General features: G+C 40.5%; 1 protein-coding gene across 4 annotated transcripts in view; it reads right to left on the bottom strand.

Annotated features, from left to right (window-relative positions):
- LOC147263935 (putative G protein-coupled receptor 85) overlaps positions 1-15,184 on the bottom strand; it is a 47,073-nt gene extending 31,889 nt beyond the window's left edge. The window contains exons 1-2 of one of the 4 annotated variants that reach the window (XR_015112643.1): positions 14,796-15,177; positions 12,042-14,048 (exon numbers count right to left, since the gene is read on the bottom strand). Coding sequence is in view for 3 of the 4 variants with exons in the window: in XM_086202494.1 (XP_086058620.1) it covers positions 12,764-13,897 (1,134 nt within the window). In the remaining variant the exon portion in view is untranslated. Of the gene's footprint in view, positions 1-10,824; positions 14,049-14,459; positions 14,527-14,795 lie in introns of those variants that run through there. The other 3 variants (XM_086202494.1, XM_086202493.1, XM_086202495.1) reach the window with 3 other exon arrangements.
- Between the last annotated feature and the right edge of the window lie 8,692 nt (positions 15,185-23,876).

The raw sequence follows: 23,876 nt of genomic DNA, 5'->3' as shown, positions 1-23,876 counted from the left end.
ATTTACTATGTCATCCCCAGCAAGTTAAAATGCTACTGCTCGACTTCTAACTTCGAAAAGGAAGTGGGAATACATAACACTAGTACTGACCACCCTTCATTAGCTTCCTGTCTGCTATGGGACTGATCTTAATATTTGGTTAACTGTGTGTAATGCTTTGAATGGGCTACTGCCTTTTTATCTTTCAGATGTCCTTAACTACCACAGCCCCTTTTTCATTTTGGCGTTCGATTCTAGCTGAGAGAAGTATCCCCTCTGCCCCTATTCTTGATTACGTCTACAGTTATTGCTCCTGTTTTTATGTACTATTTCTGATTGTATTTTCATTTATTTAACCTGTTAAGTGCTCTGTCAATCACCGCTGTAAAAATGTGTGACAAAATAAATATGAAAGAACTCATTTAGATTTTGAGCATTTTGAGCAGACTTTTTCTGACTGTAGGTACAGACTAATAATTTGTGTTTTCTACTTTTGGAAATTGCGAATGGTCCAGAATCCTAATATGATCCTTGACTTTTCCTGTGATGCCACCATGAAGTACACATTTCTCACTTCAAGTGAATTATCCAAACAAGCATTTAATTCCATCCATCCATCTTCTTCCGCTTATCCTGTTAAGGGTTGCGGGGGGGCTGGAGTCTATCCCAGCGGCTACGGGCAAGAGGTGGTGGACACCCTGGACAGGTCGCCAGTCCATCACAGGACCAACATATAGAGACGAACAACCATTCACACTCACAGTCACACCTACAGTCAATTTAGAGTATCAATCAGCCTCGTCCCCACTTGATGTCTTTGGACTGTGGGAGGAAGCTGGAGTACCAGAGAGAACCCACACAGCAACAGGGAGAACATGGAGACTCCGCACAGAAAGATCCCGTGCTCGAGCCGGGACAAGCGTTTATTTTTTTTTGTAATTTTCTTATGTGTTTACATAATACATAGCATGCCGAATTTACTTTGTGACAATGTATTTAATCAAACAGTCCAGCTAGCATGATTTTAGGTTCAAGAAGTAATTTGGAATTCTTCCTTCAGAAATCATGTCCAAGGCAAAACTACGGAAAGAGACACTTTTTCTAGAACACCAAGACTAGGCCATCAGTCAACTGAAACACAACGAGATTGTTGGATCACTGCAGCCGACCAGGGTCAGCACAGCATCTTAGATCTGTTCCAAAGACAAAAAGAAAGAAAAGAAGGATGTAAGGAAGGATAACTATAAAAAAAAAATGGGCCTATGTGCCATTGGCACCAAGGCGTTGGATTACCCAGGAGGCACGTGATCAGCAGGCCCAGATATGTACATGAAGGGCAGATATATAAAGAATGCTCCAAGCACAACTGAGCTTCTTTGTGAAGGACTACATACCATACCCTTGGCACTCCCAACAACAGCACCTCTGGTATCTTGGAGAAAGGGTAGCAGGGAGATTTCCAGAGGATGGACCTACATCCTTGCATTTTTTGTTGTGGTGAGGTTTTCTTTTTAGTTCTCAATGGGACTTCTTTGTGCCACAACCACCAGCAAATGACAAGGTGATGAGCATCTTTTCAGCACAGAGTTCTTGGCAAATCAGACAATTGTATTCACATTTTGCACATTAACCAGATGAAGCCACACAAACCAGCATGTCCACCAGCTCCCCCACAATGGCTTTGTCCTTATTTCATCCAGAGGAAGAACTCTACTCAGTGCAGACATTTTAACTTCTGCTGAATTTCAGTACATAGCGATTCCTGTTCCTCTAAAGCGCCCTCAAAGGCTCCAAACCGGGAACTTTCAGAAGAGTGAATTGCATTTTCACCTGGAAAAACCTAAATAAACAAAACATGAGTATAGGGTGCTCCCAGTGGATGACCCTGCAGCCAGCACAGTGTCACCGTCAGAGACACATGATAGTCCCTGAAAACCTAATGTGACCTCATTGGCTAGAAATAGAAGCATGCATTCACGCCGTTCTTCCCTTTATGAAAGTAGAAAAGAATGGTTGATGCAAGTGTCTAACAGGTCACATTCATTTAGTTATATTTTTCTTCCCATACAAATGTATTATTTTCAGTAACACCCGGTCAAGTTTGCTTCATATTTCGCATAATTGTGAGCTTTTGTTTTGCTCACTTTGCCATGCGTGCACAGCTCTGCAACACCAGCTACATGATGCATTATTACCGAGCAGCAGTCTGATTGTTTAAAGATGCATTCCTGCCATGCTAAGTGGTTGCTATGCTAACTGATGCGGTAACCAGGAAGCTGTAATCAGTGAGTTGTTTATGTGGTAAACGAGAGCAGGAAAAAAAAAAAAAAAAAAAACAACCTGGCATGAAAAGCCTTTTAGTTAGACTTATTGCTAAAACATCACCCAGAGTTCATAAATGTCACACGCGAGACTGCCTGGCTGGCTAAGATTTAGCTAGCCTTTAACGTTTACTGTTTTCATTGCTTCTCTTCTGAGCTGAGTGGAGTAGCCCTCTATGAACTTGAGAAGGAAGAATGTCTATTTGTAAAGTGACAAAACAGAGGTTTGTCGTCCTACATCAAGAGATTAAAAGTGACCGCTTTCCTCCGTTGCTGGGAGGGATTCGGGTGAGGAACAGCTCAGTGGGGAACAGATGCGAATTAAACTAGTGGGTGGGAGATTTGATATGAAAACGTATCACATAGGACGTGGGGTTGTTTTTTTTTGGTCTTATTTTATATACTTAAACCTTTAATCATTCTTATAGAAAAAGAAAAAAGAGCGCAGCAGGTAAAAATCACGCATCTCGTGTTTGCCCAGTGTCTGGCCGTGGCGTAACTTTGGTACAAATTGTTAGCTTTATATCCGTCATGAATATAAACACAATCCAGATAAAAATCTTGAATCCAGTTCTGAAAAATCTTAAAAAGCAGCAGTGCACAAGCAGAAAAATGTCAGGCGTTTGAAGAGCTTTTTTGAAAGGCAGGAATATCAATTTATTCCTGAATTGTAACGTTCCTGTTTCCACGCATGTGAACCATAACAATCTAGGACAGAGGAGCTGGAGGAAAAAAAACACACAAAAAAACAAAAAACTGCATTGATAAAGAAGAAAACTTTCAAAACACTGCTTTTTTCGGGGCCAAATGTAGTTGTTGATGACTAATGATGCCGCTTTGCTCTGGCTCCTTTTCAAACATTTTGTTTTTGTTCTTTTAGATGCATCAGGTCTGTTTCAGTGCTCACTCAATACACACGTGAGTCATAAAACAAGTGGTACCGCTTCACAACATATGATACACACATTTTTGCTGCAAATGGGCTCAGTCTTTGAGAGAAAGAGAGCCACTGCAAGCAAATATAATTCTTCGAGAGGAAAATTGAATTCTTTGAACGCAGGTGGTAGAAAATTACTTCTTCACTGTGGTGACCATGTTTATGGCAACATTCTTGAGGAAAGTCGTTAGGTCGCTTTGTTCCGCTTTAAAGGTTTATGTTTACAGCGGGGGGAAAAACAACTTCTAAATGAATGCAGCACAGGTTTTAAGATGTAATCAAAGTAGGAGATGATGCCTGCAGATATGCATCCTTTGAAAATTCTCAGGGGAATGAATGCTCACCTACTGTCTTGAAAAAAAAAAAAAAAAGTTATTTACAGTGGAATATGACTGCAAAAATATGAAAATGTTGGTTTAACATTTTGCACACGCCTATAGGCAAATTAAATCCTTATCCAAGACAACAAGCGTCTATCCTTATTATTTTTGAAAAGTGCAGAAAATGCTTGATTTGTTCCATCAGGTTATCTCTAAAATTAGCACAAAAAGATGAATCATCTTCTCCACATACGCTCACAGATAACAGGCTGAGACAAGTATATATTTCTGCCAATAATGTAACAAAACAAGCCTTTAATCATGCCGAAAACCTCACCAGGAGTATGATCAAGTGTGCTGGTCTTTCCACAGTAACTTCATTTAATGGCTTCTCATTAGATTTGTCAGAAAAAGAAGTAATCGTGATTTGAAAAACCTGTTATTAGCATGTCGCTTTGCAAGCACCATAGATGGGATACATGACAAATGGATGATAAAAGCGCAGGTGACGTGAGGATCGGTCAAGTCGAGCATCGTTAATCAACATCGCCATTGATGCTGCTTGCCAAATTAAGATAGATGCCAAAAAAATGTGGTTGCATCATCACATTGATTTTGTTCCACAAATGGAACATAAATTCAGCCTGTTTTAAATCCACAGCTTTGAATGAGAAATTGCTACCTGTCACCTTCTGGAGCATTTTTTCCCCTCAGTCAGCTATTACACACATCATCCATAACCTGTCAGATATTCATAAAATTAAAGATGACAAATTAACATGAATTATTCCCTTCTTCTCTGAGAGAAGTTCCCTTCTGCTTGCCACTCCTCTCAAACAGCAGAGGAGAGCGCTCTGCTCGACTGAGCCTTTGTGAGCGTGATGGGCCTGACTCACGAGAATGAGATGTTTCCAAAAATAAAGTGGGGAGGGAGAGTGAGAGAGACAGAATGTGCTGAATAGGCTGGAGCACAAGAAACGAGTGGATTAATTCCCCCTCCCCCTCTTTTCCAAAAGCCCTTGGATTCAACACAAAACATGCCGAATTAGTGGGAACAAATCACCCGTGTAAAGCCCCTAAACAACTTACCCGATTGTCAGGATGCAAAAATAAGATAAATTAAAAAAAAAAAAAATTCAGAATGTTTTAAAAGAATCATATCTTAAAAGGAAAACTGTGAATATGAACCCAGCTAGTATCTTCCCCTCTACTCCTCCGAGGGCAGATGTGCCTCACTGCAAGCAGATGTAAGCAGTTGGTTGCATGTTGTAAATAGGCGCAATCATGTATGTTTGGCTTTTCATCATGACAGATTTCCCTCTGCAAATGTAGTGTGCTATGAGAATATGGTACTTTCAGCCTTCTTGCTGTGAACCATAATACTTTGAAAGCCCCTATAAGCCAGATAGAAGCTTCTGAATATTTTAGTCTGCCGGGAAAATGTTTGCAATGCCCGTAAGTTTTGTCAGTTTTAGTCCGCAAGCGTGATCTAATTTGAGCGCTGTAAAAGGACTACTGGCTTATTGGTGGAGACAAAAATCATCACAGATATGTTCCTCTGTGTGCTGCTGTAGGTATATCTGGATCTTAGTGGATAAAATGATTATCTCAACATTCTTGCATATACAAAGAGATGATTTGAGATTGTGATCATCCACAATCTGGAATAAGGATTCAGCGCCAAGCAAAATCACCCTCATCACCAAGCTGATAACAAAAGAGGTCATCATTCATCATCAAGAGCATTGATTCACTATCAGGACTCAGACAGCATGGCAGGGTATCATGGGACCCTTTAATCTAGCATGAAAGACATGAGTAATCCTTGTGGGAGGGATTACTCCTAACCAGTACTCTCCCTTTGCATATTACAACTTTGGTGTACATGTGCTTAAGTACAAGCCTGGTCACGTCTACCCATCATGATTTATCCCTGGCTGCATCACTTATCCTGAGACTTAGCGGCGTAAAGGACATGTTTACTCTTGACTCCCACTGCAACCAAGAGGATTTACCAGTGAAGAAACAGAACCTATGAGAGCTTAGATTTTGACCTGTGCTCAAAACAGATTCCATTGCTCGCACCATCCATTCATTCACAGCAAAAACAACATTATGTAAATGCATTTACACTCCCATGAACAGCCAATCCTGCAGAATTTGTTCCGTCCAAAAAAAAAAAAAAATGGAGCCTGCAACTGACAACAACATTGAATTTTTCATCCCTGTGCATTTGTGAAAGCCACTCTCAGAAGAAATGACCACAAAGATATGAGACATCATCTAACCCTGCATGTGTCACGCAGCAGGCAAGGCAAGGCAAGGCAAGGCAATTTTATTTGCAGCACTGCAGCATTTTCTAAATAGCTCATTCTGAAGGTGGAACCACAGGGCAGCAGTGATGTAGCATTCAAATCCTACCCAAGGTTTTTTCAAACTCAAAGGAAAATATCGATATTTTGGGACACGCGTATTCTCTGCCTATGAGATAAGAGAATGGATACAACTCTCATTTCTGACTGGGCACTAAATATGCAGCTAAAGGAACCTAGTTTAGCTTAGCATAAAGACTTGAAACAGGGGGATACGGCTAGCCTTGCTCTGTCCAAAAGTATCACACTCTAAATCTCACTAAGAAATGTGTTATCACTACATTTTTTTTTCTTTTTTGGCCGGGACCAGTTGCTAGGCAACCAGGAGCTCATCTCAAGGAAGTTACATATTCTGGCCAAAAAAATAATCTGGTATATAAAACAAGGAATTGTGATTTTTTTTTTTCCTCTTCTTTCCTGGTAAAACAAATAGAACCTAAAAATGTTAATCAACGAGTTTCAATGCCGGTGATTGTAGGCTGGTTGTTGAACCTTTAGACATTTCTAGGCTAGCTGAGTGTTAAACTGGCTGTCTGCTTTGGTTACATGTTGAGGCAACATTTTCATGCATTTATTTTCATTTGGAATATGAGGAAAAATGTGAGGAAACATGATGATTTTTAACATAAAGCATGTAAACATATTCAAGTAGACATCCAAAATAAAAGTAAGTAAGTAAGTCAGTAAGTCATTTTTTAAAAAATGAGAACCACATAGCTTCTTGAGCAAGTGGAAACCTGCTCTGGAAACAGTAAAGAAGGAATTCAATTAATTGTATACAGAAATATGGATAAATCATAATAAAAAATATTGTTATATCATAAACCTATTCTAGTAGTATCCAAAAGTCATAGTGAGAACCTTAAAATTCAGAAATATAGCCTCTACAATAGACTCAGCCACATAATCAAGCAACAAATTCATATGCAAATATAACAATAACAATGATAATTGAGAATTAAGCAGGTAAAACCCGTCGAGTAAACAACCAAAATAAAAGCATTAACCCCGAAAATTTGTATAAAATGGCCTCTTAAAAGAACAGATCTCTAATGCGGCTAAATATTTAGACAACATTTCATTTATTTTCATGTACAAATAGGGGGGAAACAGCAATTTTCGATTAAAGTTAAATTAGCATAATTGCCTCTTTAGTTAATGTGTAATTGTGGCAGTGGCTACATATTTAGAAATGAGTTGACAGGCAGTAGAGTGGTATCTGTACTCTAACCCTTAGGGAGGAAGAGAGTAACTAATCTGTTCAATTATCAACGACTCCTTCAAACCAGAGTCTTCAAAAGGTGCGTACCCTCAGCTGACGAGCAACCTTTGCCGTAGACTCATTCCTGTCTAGTGACCTTAATCAGAAATGTTTTTGGTCGACATGCTATCATCCAAATACAAGCTATAATACTTCGTACACAGTGTGTCGAGAAAACTCAGCATAGCCTAGAGACACATTCAGGTGCATACACGTGTGAAGCCAAAGATAGAACCAAGACTAACTCCTCTTCTAAATTTGCTCCCAGCAGATTTCCGCAGAAATGATCCAAGCACCGAATCTCACGTTACAGGCGGGAGAGCTAGAGAGAAAAATACTGTTTAAATATGCAGAATGGAACCTTTGAAGCGCCACCCGCAATTTAATCAGTTAATATTTAAAGCAGGGATATTCTTTATATAAGGCATTTGCATGATGGTTTGCATGAGCTGGGAGGAAATGAAGACATGAAGACTGGGATGTTTTATGTTGGACTCCACTTGCGAATTATTATCAGGCCTGCTGATCATTGCTATTCAGAGGTCTACACCGCCTGTTATAGCTTGTCTGACAATAAATACAGCAACATGGTTGTTTTTTGGGTTTTTTTTTTTTTTCAGGGCCTACCCCTGAGGAGTTGGAATTACGCTTATGTTCTAATTCATTGGAGCTTCTGTGCATCTTTGCTAATATAGTCACGTTACCTTTCATGAACCTACATGTAATTGGACCATGCGTTAGCACATGTTCAGAATGACATCTTTTTGCTTTAGAGAACCAGCTTGCTTGTCAGTGGATTTTCTCACACTGTCCTTGATGCTTAAGTGACGTGCTTTTTTTTTTTATTATAATCGTCTTCGCTATTAATGGGCGGGGAGCAAACCATAATAAAACTCAAATTTAAAGTGTAGATACAAACATGTGAGGCTCCCACTATCACCAATTTGATGATAACCTATTTGCTGCGATACATTGGTTAGAAAGCTGCAACAGAATTAGCAAGAGAAGCACAGCGGGAAATGGACTATTTGGCTTCACACACACTCTTATTGCGCAAGTCAATGTGTGTTGTCACTGGACCGCGCTCTTGCATGCACATCTGACCAAACAGAAAATGCCACGGCAAACATTTTGTAAGTACATTTTCCATTATATGTCCACATCCTGGCGACACAAAACCAAATATACAGATCAGGGTGATGCCAAAACATAAAGCAAGACCTTCTTTTTCCTGATTTCCTTATAAGAAGATTGGGTCATCCATTCCATCATCTCCAGTCATCTGAGGTGGCTTTGAGTGCTTTTCTTTACTGCACTTTGGTGTACGTGACACAAATAGAAAATGCTTGAGGGTGCACAAAGGCTCACATTAGATGAGCCCCCCCACCATTGTAGAAAAACAAAATATCAACAGATGGTATTTACTCAAATTGTAGACAGCAAGCCTACTGGCACTCAATTAAAAACAATTGCGATTGTACGTGTAAATCCACTGAGATCGAAGGAGAGTGACACGGAATTAGGCATGGTTGTGGTATTCCTTGGCAGCCCAAGTCCAATAGTTAGTCCTCTGATCATAAAATGAAAAAGTATCTGCAGCAAAGCGCTATAATTGCCACATATAAAAAGAAATTACACACATTTTTTTCTTTCTTCCGTGATCTAAACACAAGCGCAGAGCCCATCCCTGTCAGGCTGTACAGTCGACTACAGCATCCTAATTGCTTTGATTAGGAACAATATGTTTCTCAGGAGACACGCTACCTTGCAGGGAAAAGAGTTCAGTACGAGAGCTTGTCTGCCAGAGTGAATCGCTTTCAAGCCAACCACCTCTGCCTGTCATCTTCCCTCAGTCGTGGAGGGAAGCGGAATTACTGGGGCAATCAAATGAACGTGTGAGGAAACGGGCCAATCCTCAAAAGTGCCACTGTATGGGATTTGGATGTGGTAAATGAGGCTAAAATATACATAAGTGAAATGTTAATTCTTGCTCAAGTCTCAAGTAGCACACTTTCAGGCCTAGTTTAAAGACTAAATCCCACAAAATGTCATGTCTTTTTCTTCAACAACAATGCCCCCTCTTAATCTCAAAGGGCACTTTCACACGTTTCATAAAACAAGACAAAAATTAGGACAGCATCGTGGCCAAAAAGTAAGACCATTCTCTAAAATTTCTGTCTGGGACCCAGGAGCGATCGATGTCTGAAATATTACAGTAATGACCAACCTCGAAATGAAAGTGGAGGGTTAATAGCAGTTTTCATCAGTGTATCCCAGTATGCAATTACCTGGAGTGTTTACAAGCCATTCAGCATCATTTTTTTGTTTCCAGGCCCTGGACTGAAGTCTGTATTAAACTGAATGTTTTTAGGATTATATTAGTACAGCGAACAGATTTCTGGTCAAAAACAGAACATGAAATTGACGTCAGAGCCATAAATATTTAGAAATTTCCGATATGATACTATTCTGTTCTTGGAGATGCACACGCCGGCTTACAAACGTAACAGAGAAATACCACTCAATTTAAGAATAAAGATGGATTACTCGTGGCCTCTGTTTTATACGGTTACGGTGCTCAACAAGAGCAGCTCCATTGGAAAAAGGTTTCTTTTTTCTTTATCCTTGAAGTGATACACACTCAAAAAAATGTATTTTGCTTTCACAAATAGTTGTCTTGAGCTCACTGAAAGTAGGGTTTTACTTTATTTTCTAGGCGATGGTTACGAGACATCTTTAGTTTCAGGCTAAATACATGTGACTGGCTCTTCCTGCTTTCTGGAATCACAAAAAAGGTGACGCAGCAGTAAAAAAAAAAAAAAAAAAAAGTTTTCGTGAGCTCAAGACATTTATTCATGAACATTGAGAAGCATGATAAACTTTTTAGGTGAAGTACAGCTTTGAGATACGCTGACAAATGCTGGCCTGAAACTGAAAATGACTTTGCTTGGAGCTTGGTTCTATCATTATGTTTTTTGGGGGAAGCAGTGGAGTTGGCACATTTCTTCCAAAGTGCATTTAAAACAACTTAATTTTTTCACATTTAGTTTCACTTCCATCTTTCCCAAATTCATTTTCTGTGCAGCTGCACCTCAATTTGCACCTCGAGAATGACACAAAATGCTAAGTCATTTGGAGCTAAAGACTTGGGCGGGGAGGGTGTAAAGGTTTAAACAGTTGTGTTTTTTATATATATATATATATATATATATATATATATATATATATATATATATATATATATATTTCCATCCAATATATCTGAAAATTCAGTGGTATTTTCCTTTAAAATGGTATGACAAACTACACATGGACGCTCCCCGTACATGGTCATGGAGATCACTCCCATTAAATGTCATGTCATGTTCCAGGACAAGTTTCAGGATACACTGTGTTTCAGCCAGGATTCCAATCGCATTCCAGAAAAGGTACATTTGCAATGTCTATCACTTTCACATGTAGGAAGGAAAGAGAGCGTTGGCATGAACACAAAATTATACATATAGTCGTCCTGTTAATACAAGATAACATCATTTCGACAATGCATTTCAAATATGAACCAATCAGAAAGCAGCAACCTGTTTTCACCAGTGTGGATATCCACTGTTTTATAAAGAATCCAGGTGATACAACCTCATTGTAGCGATACATATGTAAATCTATGAATTGCAGCAAAGTCAGAAGCGTTAAGTTAATGATTTCCAGCTACTACCTTGACTACACTGAAGGCCGAACAGCATGATCTCCATCAAATGACAGGGATTAAAACAACCAAAAAAAAAAAACAAAAAAAAAAACAAAGTTGCAAAATGGAAACTTTTTATTTTCAAAAAAAGCAACAGATTACACAGTTAACTTTCAGCAAATGCAATCCTAACTGAAACTGTACTCACATTCGGGACTTCAAAATGAAAGACTCACATACTTACACACAATCTACCTATAATATACAAAAAAGAACACATAATAAATATTAAAATGGCCACAAGAGAAAAAATCATCAAAAACAATCAGTAGAGAGCAAATGTAGGGAAAGTAGAAACAAGACTGTGTGCCTTAAATGTCCCTCTTTTTTCTCCTTTTTTTTTTTTCCTTTTTTTGTTTCTTTTACATTTTTTACAAATTGTGCAAGATTTCATACTAAGGCTCTGGTCTTGAAGTGACTGTTGTCTGATCCACACACTCTGATCCACACACACACACACACACACGCGCGCGCGCGCACACACACACATGTTCCCTGTGCTCTGAGCACTCGGTGGGGTGTAGCAAACCATTGCAGAATAAAAATGGGGCTGCTCAGTGTATGGCCTGTGATGCTCATGGGAGTGGACCAGCTTTTAAAATGGACATGCACTTCATGTGTGAAGACAGAAAAATGGCCCTTGCATCTAAAACAAATTTTTTTTTTTTTTTTAGGAGTGCATGAAATTAAAACAAATAAACAAATAAACCAACAACCAAGAAACATGACAATATCATAACCATTAAGGCAAGAACACCCGGAGTGGCATCAGCAATACTGTAACAATATGATAAGTGTTTAGGTACATGGATATGATGAAACATTGAACTACTTCTTCTTCAGTGTCTTTGTTGTTGTTGTTTTTTTTGTTTTTTTTTTTAAGCACAAGGTTCTTTAAAAGCAACTTTTTTAAAACATCATTTCAACTTTTTTTTTCCTCTTTTTTTTTGTAAAAGGTGATAAGAAAATAACAATGGAACACTAGGGACATATGGTTTGTAAAACTACAAGAAATAATTTCTAGTTTTTAAGTTCAAAACCACACGATGTAAATCCCCATTTTTAAGCCCCCACCCGGTAAATGAAAAAAAAAAGATATCACTTACATTAAAACCATTTTATCCTCTTGTGATGGTGTATTCCAACAGTTTTTGCTTTACTTACAGCGATTGTGTAGTCTGTTGCAAATTAAAGCATTCATTGTTTAGTTTGGAGAGAGACCAAAAAAAAAAAACAAAAAAAGGGAAAAAGTTGTCCTTGCAAAGCAACCCAAAAAAAAGCATCTTACATCTTCTTTTTAGTGCAACTCTTAAAATGTAAAACATTTCCAGTGATTCCTTGAGAGGTATCATTTCTTTGTTTTGTGTTTTTTTTTTTTCCCCGTGTATCTTTTCATATTTTTCACACCTCACAGAGTAATGCATCTTCAAAAATATCCAAAGCAAGAGGTTTTTCATTGTTTTGTCTTTTTTTTTTCCTTTTTTTTTCATGACTTTTTGCTTTTCTGCATCGGCATGGCCTTCCATGGTGTCTGTTTACTAGAACATAAACACAGGAGAGGGATCCAGACCTCCTGCGTATTCCATTCCCCCTCAGCCTCCACGTTTGATCACATTCAATCACTCTGGCAGTGCCTCGTGATTGGCAGTCCGCCTTCTACCTCGCAAATGAAGGGAAAGGAGAAGGAGGAACAGGAGACAAACTGGAGGATGAAGAAAAGAGAGATAGAAAGAGACAGTTCGCTGTACAGTGGGAGCAAGCCCAGATCAAGATCAATCAGGGAAATAGAGACATTGAAGAGAAAAAAAAAAACCACACAGCACAACCTTCATATAACGCAGTAGGGTTCCCTTGGTAACCTGGATTTTCTGCAGTAGAGGAGTGTGGTGCTGAAACAGCGCCGCAGCTCCCTGTTGGAGAAGATGCAGATGAAAGGATTGACCCCAGCCTGGGCAAAACTCATCCACACGGCTGCTGTGAGGTAGCCTGCAGGAACCACGGGGCCCCTTGCAAACACCCGCCAGTAGCAGGCTACCAGATAGGGCCCCCACAGAGCCAGGAAGAAAAACGTCATGATGTAGAACATCCTACTAATCCTCTTCTCTGTTTTGAACTCATCCAATACCAGTAGGCGACGGCGGCCCGCTGCATTGCTGTTCTGTCGGATTCCCAGCAAAGTAGGTGGGGTGGGGCCTCGACCAAATCCGGCTAGCCAGTTGGCTGCTGCCTGCCCGCTGGCACCTGGACCATGGAAAGTCCAGTTCTGGCTGACAGCAGGCACAAACTGGACGGGCTTCATCTTTCGGCGGTCGTGGACGAAGAAGATGAGCTTGAGGTAAACCAGCTGTGTGGCCAGGAGAATGAGAGCCAGCAGGAGCATGAAGCCCAGTGAATCATTTGCCCTGAAGGAGCGGTGCTGGAATGTGCACTGATCCTCCTCTTGGATAAAAGAATACGTCCCTACGTCTAGCACTGGTGGGAATGCCATAGCGACTGACAATGTCCACACCATGCAGATGACAGCCAGACAGGTCCAGAAGGTCAACCTCTTAGTATAGAAGCGGTGATGTGCAATGGCCAAGTAGCGTGTGACACTAACACAGAATAGCATGAATGCAGTGTGGAAACAGGACAGCACACCCAGGAAGGCGATCACTTTGCAGGTTAACGTGCCGTATGTCCAGGCGGAGCCATTCTTGACTGAGGTGAAGACAAAGGGGAAGCAGATGGCTGAGCGCAGGATATCAGAGGCGCACAGGTCCAGCAGGAAATAGTAGGGTGCTCGGTGCAGGCTCTTGTCTTTGACCAGCAGGATAGAAATCAGGAGGTTCCCAACCACACCAACACCAATAATAAAACCCAGAGAGGTCAGTTTGAGGAAGGTAGCGAGAGGAGAGACATTCTGCAAGATGGTGTGGTCCCCTGCATGGCTATAGTTCGCCATAGATGGAGGAGGGATCATAAAGATAGCGGAATAGCTTCAGCCAAGTATCATGATCTAGAGGCAGGAGGGGGAGGCGATAGATCCATTTGGCGGTGTGCTTTGAAGAGGTTTCCAGGCATATAGGCAACCTCTCCTCTAAGGCATCCTTTGTTCTTTTGTCTCATCACACCTAGAGACAAAAATATTAACAACCCATCAGCATTCAGGGCCATAAAACAGCTGCATAGTTTGCATTTGTGAGGAGCAATCCGTCTGGTTGTCAATTATTTATTTATTTGTTTTAGATTTGAGCGTGGAACGGTATGGAGATAAACAAACCACATAGTGATTATTTTTCTTCTTTATAATGACCTTAATAATTAAAAACAAAACAAAACATTGTGTTAGCAGCACAGTCCTCATTAACAAACGACGCATTTTTACCCTTGATGGGTTGGGGGGGGGGGGGAGTGCACAGAGAGCAACGATTGGATTTAACCGGACATTTCAAGCATATATGAAACATTAACAGAAATGCAGTCCAAGCTCGTCTCGATCACACCCTACAGCCTGCAGTACGGGAGAAGACGTATAAACTCACCCAGCCTTTTCTGTGCGTTATTGTGGCAAACTGACGGAGCGCGCACACAATGAAGCATCCATGTTTTGTCTGATTAAAGGTTAACTGGATTACGTTAATATGCACCGTTCTTAATGGGGCGATTATTGAGCCAACCTCCATTTTCCAGATCATCTTTTACATGACTAATTACAAAGAGTTGCCGTGGAATATTGACAGCAAAGCAACATTTCGACATCATAACGCGGGTTGACAACAAAAAATAAATAATCAGGTAGTAAGGATATGACTATGTTTTATTCAAGAGCAATTAGATAAGAACATATCTGCTTTCATTCATATTGGCTCTATACTTACGCGTCTTCTCCCCTCCGATTCCAGCCAGCGTCGGTCAAATAAAAGGAAGAAAAACACACAGTCGCCGTTGCTGCATCCCAGTCGTTAATGGTCAAATAAAGCACAAGAGTGTGGCTGATCCCCGCGTCAAATAGAGGAGAATTATCCCCAAGTCCTCTGCTAGGAATCGAATCGAAGCCACTACACAAGACGAGGCCAAAAAAAGAGGTGGGGGGGGGGGGCGGATTGTCGATCACAAAATCAATCAAAATCCTACCTGTTGATAATCCGATTTCCTCCTGGAGGTTATTTACATTGCATGCGTCGGGTTTTGCCGTTTTTAAAAAGCCTAATATGTTGCCTGTCCCCCTTTTTTTTCCTCCTCCACGGTGAATATCATACAGTAAACGGAGCCCAGTGCGCATGCGTTCTGCATCCCTATTTGTGATCCAAGACGCGTCTTGTCTCTTGTTGCAGCAGCGGCGGCGGCGACGGCGGCGGCTCCGTCTCTCTCATCTGCTCAACTAGGCCGCAGCTGCTGGCCGGTAATACGTTACAGTATTTAATCGAGGATCGCGGTGTCATTATTTTGATATCTGGGTTTACAAACGCCGACCTAAAAACAGCCACCATCATCCTGAGGGGTTCGAGATCGGTTTCGACCTACCTTCAAAACTCATTTTGTAATGTCACTCAACACAAAAGCGTGCTATTTTATTCATCCGACCTTTTTGAATCCTGCTTGCGTCTGTATGAGAGCGTGAGTGACAACAAGTTTTCACCTTTTGTGTGTACAAAGTAAAGGGTTAAACGGGGCAGGGGAGTTCACCTCAAGGTAGAGTGACTTCCCTTTGCTGTATATGCATAATTGACAAGCACTTTGCCCGCTGTTGTTCGTCCTGCAGAGCCAAGGCAGCATGACAAATTCATTGACTTTGATTTCTGCATCATGTATGGGGAGCCCAAAATTCCATGTACACTAAAAAAAAAAAAAAAAAACGCACCCATATTAAACACAGCAAGGAGTAGTTGGTGTTGGTATCTACCTGAGCCAGGAGACATAAATGTATGATGATCATACATGTAGGGAATCTGTTACCACTGGCAACTGATGAAAATTTCACGGAGTAGGACTGGCGAACGATGCAGATTTCTATTTTTTATGATTAAAGAGCAGTTAACATGCTTCTCAATTTCAGCTTACCAATGATCGCAGATGTGGTGAGTTAATAATAAATAAAAATGAATTATGAACAAGGATGGCGCGGCGGTGCGGTGTCAGTCGCCTCACAGCGAGAAGGTCCCAAGTTCGCGCCCCGGCTCAAGCCCGGGACCTTCTTGCTGTGCGGAGTTTGCATGTTTTCCTTGTACCTGCGAGGGTTCTCTCCGGGTACGCCGGCTTCCTTTCACAGTCCTAAAACATGCAAGAGGGGACGAGGTGAATCAGATACTCTAAATTGACCGTAGGCGTGGCTGTAAGATGGATGGATGGATTATGGACAAGAGCAGGCGTGGAAAGTCCTTGGCGATGCCATAATGTTCCAATTTGGACCTTCACTCATGGCAGTAAAATCTTTTGATATATCATCATGATCAAATGTTAAAATCGTTCAACAACTTTAAAAAATTGCCATTTTCTCATAAAAAAAAATGTAGCTGACATCAAGTAAGATAGGATCTTCAATACCTGGTTTCACCTGCACAGTCGGCCCATAAAACTACATGCAGTGCGCTGTCTGTTTTCTGTCTTGTGTTTTCTTTGGACCTTTGGATCTGAAAACTAGATTAACTTCTTTCAGTCAGCGTTACCCGAATCGTGTATGTTATTGTTGTTGAGGTCAATTTCACAACGTTTTCTGACTTTAATTCCTTTCTAAATATTTATTCTGGCCTGGAAATTGAAATTCCATGATTTTCCAGCTTTTACGTGACCGTATGAATAGTATCCCGTCCCCTATTCAACTTTAAAAGGCTTTTCGTGAGCGTGAGGACAAATATCCAAGCAACTCATGCAGGATATACTAGCTAAAAAGTGTTGCACCACACCAGTATTAACTAAAAGGCAGACTGCAACTATTTCCTGAGTTAAAACATCCCAAAAAAAAACCTAAAAAGTCAATTCAAAATCATGACCTTGACTTGTGAAGAACATGAAAGCCATTTATTTCCCACAAAGCTGTATTGTCACGATTTTAATAGCAAGTACACCAGCACTTGTCATATTGTGCTTCAGACAATGTTGTGTCACCAATGAGGAAATTCACTCCAAAGCAGGAAAGATAGGCGAAAAACAGCAGCTTCTTCAGTTTCTCTTTGTATATAAAAATGCTTCAGAGTTTGGTCCTTAATCTCAGCTGTGTGGCAGCTTCCTGGACTCACGCTTCCTCATTTTACACCACGTGATTCCTGCATAACCAAGGCACGTTTCTCCTCTCAATCGCTTCTTCGACACAAACCTTGTGCCAGGAGCTCCAACGTTCATCGAAACATGAGCACGGGGGACTGTTATAACAAGGACGGGAGCACGACCCCGGAGATCCCCTCTCTCCTCTCACAGCTGTCCGTTCCGCCTCCGTGCGTACCAGCCCAGGAAGGCGCAGAAGCCCACCACCGCGAGGACGGTCCCCAGCAGCAGGGCCAGTGCGTCGCCCGCGTCGTACGCCTCCACAGGGGGGATCATAGAGAGAAAAAGTAGGCAAATTATCCCCAAAATGTGAGAGACTGCAAGTTCGGGGACCATATTGAACTCTTCCGCGGTTGGCGTGTTGAGTTTCTGGAAGCGGTTGCTGCGTAAGAGTCACGTGATAGCAGCGTACTGACGGGACTTCCTGCTACAATCAGCCAATCAGCGATGCGACTTTATTTGCGCCTCTTGCCCCCTCGTAAAAGATCCAGGTCGATCTTCGAAACCTTACAAAGACTATTTCGTTTGTATTAAAAGACACGCCCACCTCATTACCCTCATTTCACAGAGGACGAGCATGTGTTGATATTATTGGCACACACAAAAAAATGACCCTTTCTGTCAGAAAGTCCCTTTTGAGTCTCTGTGGTTTACAGTCTGTTGAATCAGAAGCATTCATGAAGGTTTTCTGACAGCAAACCTTAAGATTCAAACTTCTGCTTTTTACCACTTTTTTACCTTGTTGGTGAAGGTCAGGGCTGACAAAATGTTAACAAGTGAAATGTTAGCCACACCAGTGAAGCTATTAGCACGTCCACATGCGTGTCAGCACTCCTGGCCCGTTGTAGTTTGTATTTTTTGTTTTCTTTTACTTTCTAGCTGTTCTGTATTATTTGATTGCATATTTATTCGTGATATTATTTTTGCTGTTGTTTTGTCACCTAGCAGGCAAAGCGCTTTCGACTGGATTCATGTAGCATAGGTACTTGCCCCTGAGGAAATTTGGCTGTTTTTCCACCTAATTCATTTTAGAGTGTGGGACCTGTAAAGTGTCATAAGATAACTTGTGCGATTTGGTGATATGTAATTAAAACTGAATAAAAAAAAGAAAAGAAAAAAATCAATTACTTCATTTGTCATGGCAGATTGAAATACACCAAAACTTCATTTGATAACAAACCGTTCCAAGAAGCAGCATATTCATTTTAAACACAGTTATTTAAAAAAAAAAAAATGCTGTACGACATCATGAACAACAATAATAATAGGAATAATGATAATACTAATAAGAGGAACAATGATATTAAACTACTTCAAATCAGCTGTGTTAAGATGACATAAAATTTCAACTCATTCTTCTTTGGCTATGCTGGGTCTTTGTCTGTACGCGTGTTCTTCTGGGGCATTTTGTTCATAATTTACTTAGAGAGCACAAGCCAAAGTAGAATGTTGACCCTGTAAGGCTGCCATACCTCTGTACCTACCAGCTCCAAAGCAAGCAATGAGACAAATAGGCACGCATTTCCTCTCCTCACGTCATACACACTCTCCCTTGCTCACTCCTGCTGTCTATTTGGCAGTTTGACTTGTAGCCTACACACACTCACACACACACACACACACACATAGAGAGAGAGAGAGAGAAAGAGAGCACAACAGCAGCAACACTTATGCTGGATCACAGCGGTGTTGGTAATTGATCAGTGGGAGGATGATCCAGAAATGCGAGTGTTTGTCTAACAGGCCAGAACACTGGCATTAATCTTCCCCACTTATGTGATCTGCATTGTAATGTGCTGCCGGGGCACCAAATCCAAACTTTGTACATTATTCAGTTTGTACACTCACTCGTAAGGAACAGTTTATTTTGAAGGAGCCCTAATTGCTTGTAAATTGAGCGAAATGTGAAGGTTAAAGAAATAAAGAAGAGTGCATTGGTGGCAACTCTCATGTTACAGAAGAAGCTAAAAACACCTTTTTTGGTCATTCTTATGTAAGCCTTAACTCAGCCTAAGTGAAGAATGTTGGAAAAAAAAAAAAGAAGACATCATTCCATTTTCCATTGAAGAAATCTATAGAAATTTGTATCACATTATTTCAACGTTATTTTGTATCAGGTTTTGGTGAAAAAAAGTAATAGAATATAATTCGAATTGTAAACGTTTTCTTTATTTTACTGAACAAAACATGCCACTTAAGTTTATTTTCTGCAAAATCCATAATCCAGTGGAAAAAATCATATCGGCCAAGGGGAACCACTACGCTGCTTTTGTTGCATATTATTCCGAAAACCTGCTCAGCGCACATTTGTCCCTTCATTGCCCGAATTAAAAAAAGTCCATCGAAGAGACCCTTTCACACCAGATATTTATTTTTTCGAAAACACAGTTGTAAATTCTGGGATTAATTAATTCGTTCGTATTCATTCGTACACTCAAAACAAATGCTTCAGCAAAAGCTTAGAACAACCAACCCGGCTAATTTCCGGTTTTCCTCTCCACACGGATGTAAGCATCGTAAGACTTTTGATCACTGAGTTTAAACCTCATTGCAAAGGAGGGTGTTTTTATGATTTTCAGTTTGACTTTGACAGTTGAGTCAAACTGTGACTGACTGCCAGGAATCATGTTTTCATCCATCCATCCATCCGCTTATCCCGTTAAGGGTCACGGGGAGGGGTGGAGCCTATCCCAGCTGCCTTCAGGCGAGAGGCGGGGTTCACCCTGGACAGGTCAACAGTCCATCGCAGGGCCAACACATAGAGACAGACAACCATTCACACTCACAGTCACACCTACGGTCAATTTAGAGTATCAATCAGCCTCGTCCCCTCTTGATGTCTTTGGACTGTGGGAGGAAGCTGGAGTACCAGAGAGAACCCACACAGGAACAGGGAGAACATGGAGACTCATGGAGCCCGGACTCAAATCCGGAACCTTCTTGCTGTGAGGCGACCGTGCTCACCACTGCACCACCGTGCCTATTTTAGTTTTCCTTCAGCATGTAATTTAATTGACTGTATTTTCATCTTGCCTCACTTGTGTTTTCCTTCATGTGATCCAAGGACATGCTATCCTCAGGTTGTCTGTCCTCAAATGATTCAGCTGCAGGATGAACTTCTAGATTTTGAATCTATTCCTTTTGTAAACATCACCCAATCTCAATTAGGTTTCATGAAGCCAAGACAGCTTCACCTTCACCAAATAGCACAAAAATCTCTCCCTGAAGATTAATTACTTTCTGAAATTGGTTTCTCAGAAAACACTGAAAAGCTTACTCTTTAAAGCAATTGCCGCTTTTGTAGAGGTTCAGTGCACCATCTATAATGAATTGTGCAGTGAGGGACATGACAAATGGATTTTCCTGTGTCTTTTATGTCAGTGTTCTAGATGTTAAAACACTAAAAGGGCCTGAAACCACAGTTGATAAAGAAAGAAAGGGCAGCTTGGATCTGTAGAACATGGTGTTGGACCACACTGACTCATGCTGTAAGGGACGTGGGATGAAGTGAAACGCATCACAGACCTGCAAAGAGATGACGCAGTGTAATTATTCACATTGAAAGAGAGAGTCTGAGGGTGGATGCTTTACAATCGTGAGTGTGATGCTGAAATTTATGTAATGCCTTACTTGAGATCATTCATCATGCATTTTGTGATATTATTATTTTTTTGGGGGGATTATATTCATCTCATATTTAGTCATCATTGCTTTAATCAGACTGGGATTACTGTCATGTGTTACAGAGTTGTAACCTTCCCTCTGGCTGTGCATAAAAGAGTCGCTCTCATAAATAACGTCGGCAGAAAATCACGCACCCAAAAAGAACTGAACAATCATATTACTTCCACTTTCATTGTGTGTCTGCAGCAAAGCGCCCAACTGTCAGTTTCCTACTCGCACCTGATCTTAATGAACAGAAAACAGCATCTACTTGCAACAGGTGAAAAATGAAGTTCGTGGTTTCAATCTGAGATTTACCGCGGAGCTGGAAATTGATCTGACGCTGTCGTTGAGCAAACGGTCGTGTTTCTATAAATCTGTCGTCAAGGGTCCGTCAGTACGAGTCCAATGTTAATAAATGGAGCATTTCATATTGTTAACTGCTCAGATATACAAAAATAAGAACATAAAGATTGATTGGTACCACTTTCCAATCAGTGTCCTAAATGACTGTAGGCTAATTGGGCTAGCTGATCTTGGTACACCTGTATAGCAAACCTTCATCTTCCCGAATAGTGACCCCGCGTTGAGTAAGGTAAATTAGGTTACAAGAAATGTACAACTGTTTTTTGTTTGTTTGTTTGTTTGTTTGTTTGTTTTTTGCAATGTTGACAATGTAATGAATAATGCAATTTCAATCATTTCTTATCCTTTAAAATGAAAGACTTTTTCTACATTGGTACTGATTCACTCTGACATGTCGGAGTGGCTGCTATTTTCTTTCGGGTTGAAGTGGTGGACCCACTGGCAGATTTGGCTCACCCCCAATGTTAACTCTATGGCAATTGCCTTGATTTGGACCCCTCACATTAAAATTAATCAAAAAAAAAAAAGAAATCATGTTCTTTTTTTGAGCTACTATGGAGGCCAACATCAGTTGGACTTTATAGATTGTACACATGACGCAGATCGTTAGATTCATCATGTTTCAAGTGACAAACGTTAGGGAAATGTGTTTTGAGATTTTTGTGTATTGGATTTATAGTGTTTGAAAGAATTGATCGATTGGCTTATTTCATTAGCTTCTCCAAAACACAACGCTGATTTATTCAAGGTGATCAAGCTTTCTTCAGACGCATTCTAATGTGTAGCCAGCATTAAATATGGCAGACAGTGGAGTGCATCAACGTTACTCATGGTGTGTGCGTGTGTGTGTGTGTGTGTGTGTGTGTGTGTGTGTGTGTGTGTGTGTGTGTGTGTGTGAGTGTCTGGCGAGAGAGTTTGTGTATGCGCATGTACACAGATGTGAGAAATTGATAGCTCATCACATAATGTAAATGTCACCTCTGTAGCTTGCTATGATGAACACAATCATGTGGTTGGTTTATCTCTCTCTCTCTCTCTCTCTCTCTCTCACACACACACACACACACACACACACACACACACACACACACACACACACACACACAGGGTCATAACTACCAGATTGAAAAACAGATATGTAAAACCTTCTCTACTGAGATGATGCCCTTTCATATCTTCACTGCATACACACATTCCCTGCATACATACATACATTTGTAGGATTATTGCTGCTGGAGTTAGAGTGGTGTACTTAAACATGCTACATAACATCAAGCCAGATTTTATGTTGGATTTTATGTTGGATCTTCCACGACAGTACCTCTTATTTTTGTAATAATCAGCTTAAGTTAAAGCCACTCTGTCAATGATTCAATCAAATTCCCAAAGATATTTTGTGTGGACAGATTTGAGGAAAGTAGCGTTATTGCTTCACTTCCTATTAAAAATGAAACGAGACGATAAAGGTCATATTAATGCCGCTTTATCACAGTTGCAGTCTCTTACTTTCCGATTTACTTGACAGCCGTAAAACACACTCAGTTGTCATTTATCATCTTGGGGTTACAGGTACAATCGGTAGTTCATCTAACAAGAGTATTTCATCCTCCATGCTCTAAATCAATAGAGGGCAGGGTATTAGCAACATTTCGGGTGCTTACTCTCAATTTACCAGTTTAGTTACTCTCATCGCTCAGTTCATGGTCAAAAGCTCTGTTTTGTGACTAAAAAAAAAAAATGAATCTCTTTTAAGGAAGAAAGGTCTGGACCACAAACCCCTCATCATTTTACATTATAAAAGGATCGTGGTTCGAGTGTTGTCCCAGTTTTCCCACCGCCACCAGGTGAATAGCTTCAGAGCGACTCCAGCTTCTTTGCGGTGTGGTGACACACTTTCGCTCACTCTGGAGGGATTGGAGTTGAGCTGCAGCACGCTCCAGAGTGGCATCACTAACCAACTTGATTGGTGAGCATCAAATGATCCTCTAACAAATTGTACCTTTAAGCGACGGTTTTAGTTTGTAGTTATGTCTGTCTGTGTATTTGCAGGACTGCATAACATTGTGCTCAAAATTTTTTTTTTTTTTTTTTTTTTTTACAAATTAGGAATGTGTTTAGTTCTGGGGAGAGCAAATTAAATTCGGCAGCCTTTTTTGGTGGTGTGTTTTTCAAAGTGACACATCTGTGATGGTTCATTTTTTGGATTTCCATATTCTAAAAGAGTGGGCTTTTGTCCTTGGGAAAGCTTGTCCCCTAAGTGCACTTGTTCCACTATGTTTTTCTTTTCCTTTTTTTTTTTTTTTCAAAATAAGAGTTTCATGCATTGATATAGTCAGGCAGCGAAAGGAAATGTACTTTTGCTACCTGCTCAGTGGATGCTCTTCTCTCACCATGTTTATTTCATGGCAGTTGATAAGTGCATTATCAAACAGGCTCACACTCAACGCCCTTGGTAGCTGCTGCCCTTCAACAGTTTAGGGAAGAAGAAAAGGGAACGCTTTCTTCACAAAATATGCTATATTTAAAATTGATTAATAACACAACCAAAGCCTATTCTAGAAGACCTTTAGGTCTAGTTTAGTTTTTCATACTTTAATTTAATCCACCGCAGAAATATTTTTTTTTTTAAAGAAAATGAAAAAAATGCTTAAAGCAGGAGAACAGTAAAT

Source organism: Aulostomus chinensis, chromosome 4 (genome assembly GCF_037954235.1).
Source record: "Aulostomus chinensis isolate RoL2024-O1b breed Wild chromosome 4, RoL_Achi_v1.0, whole genome shotgun sequence".
NCBI lineage: Eukaryota > Metazoa > Chordata > Actinopteri > Syngnathiformes > Aulostomidae > Aulostomus > Aulostomus chinensis.
Note: the sequence above shows the minus strand (reverse complement) of the source record. Positions and strands in the feature narration are given on the sequence as shown.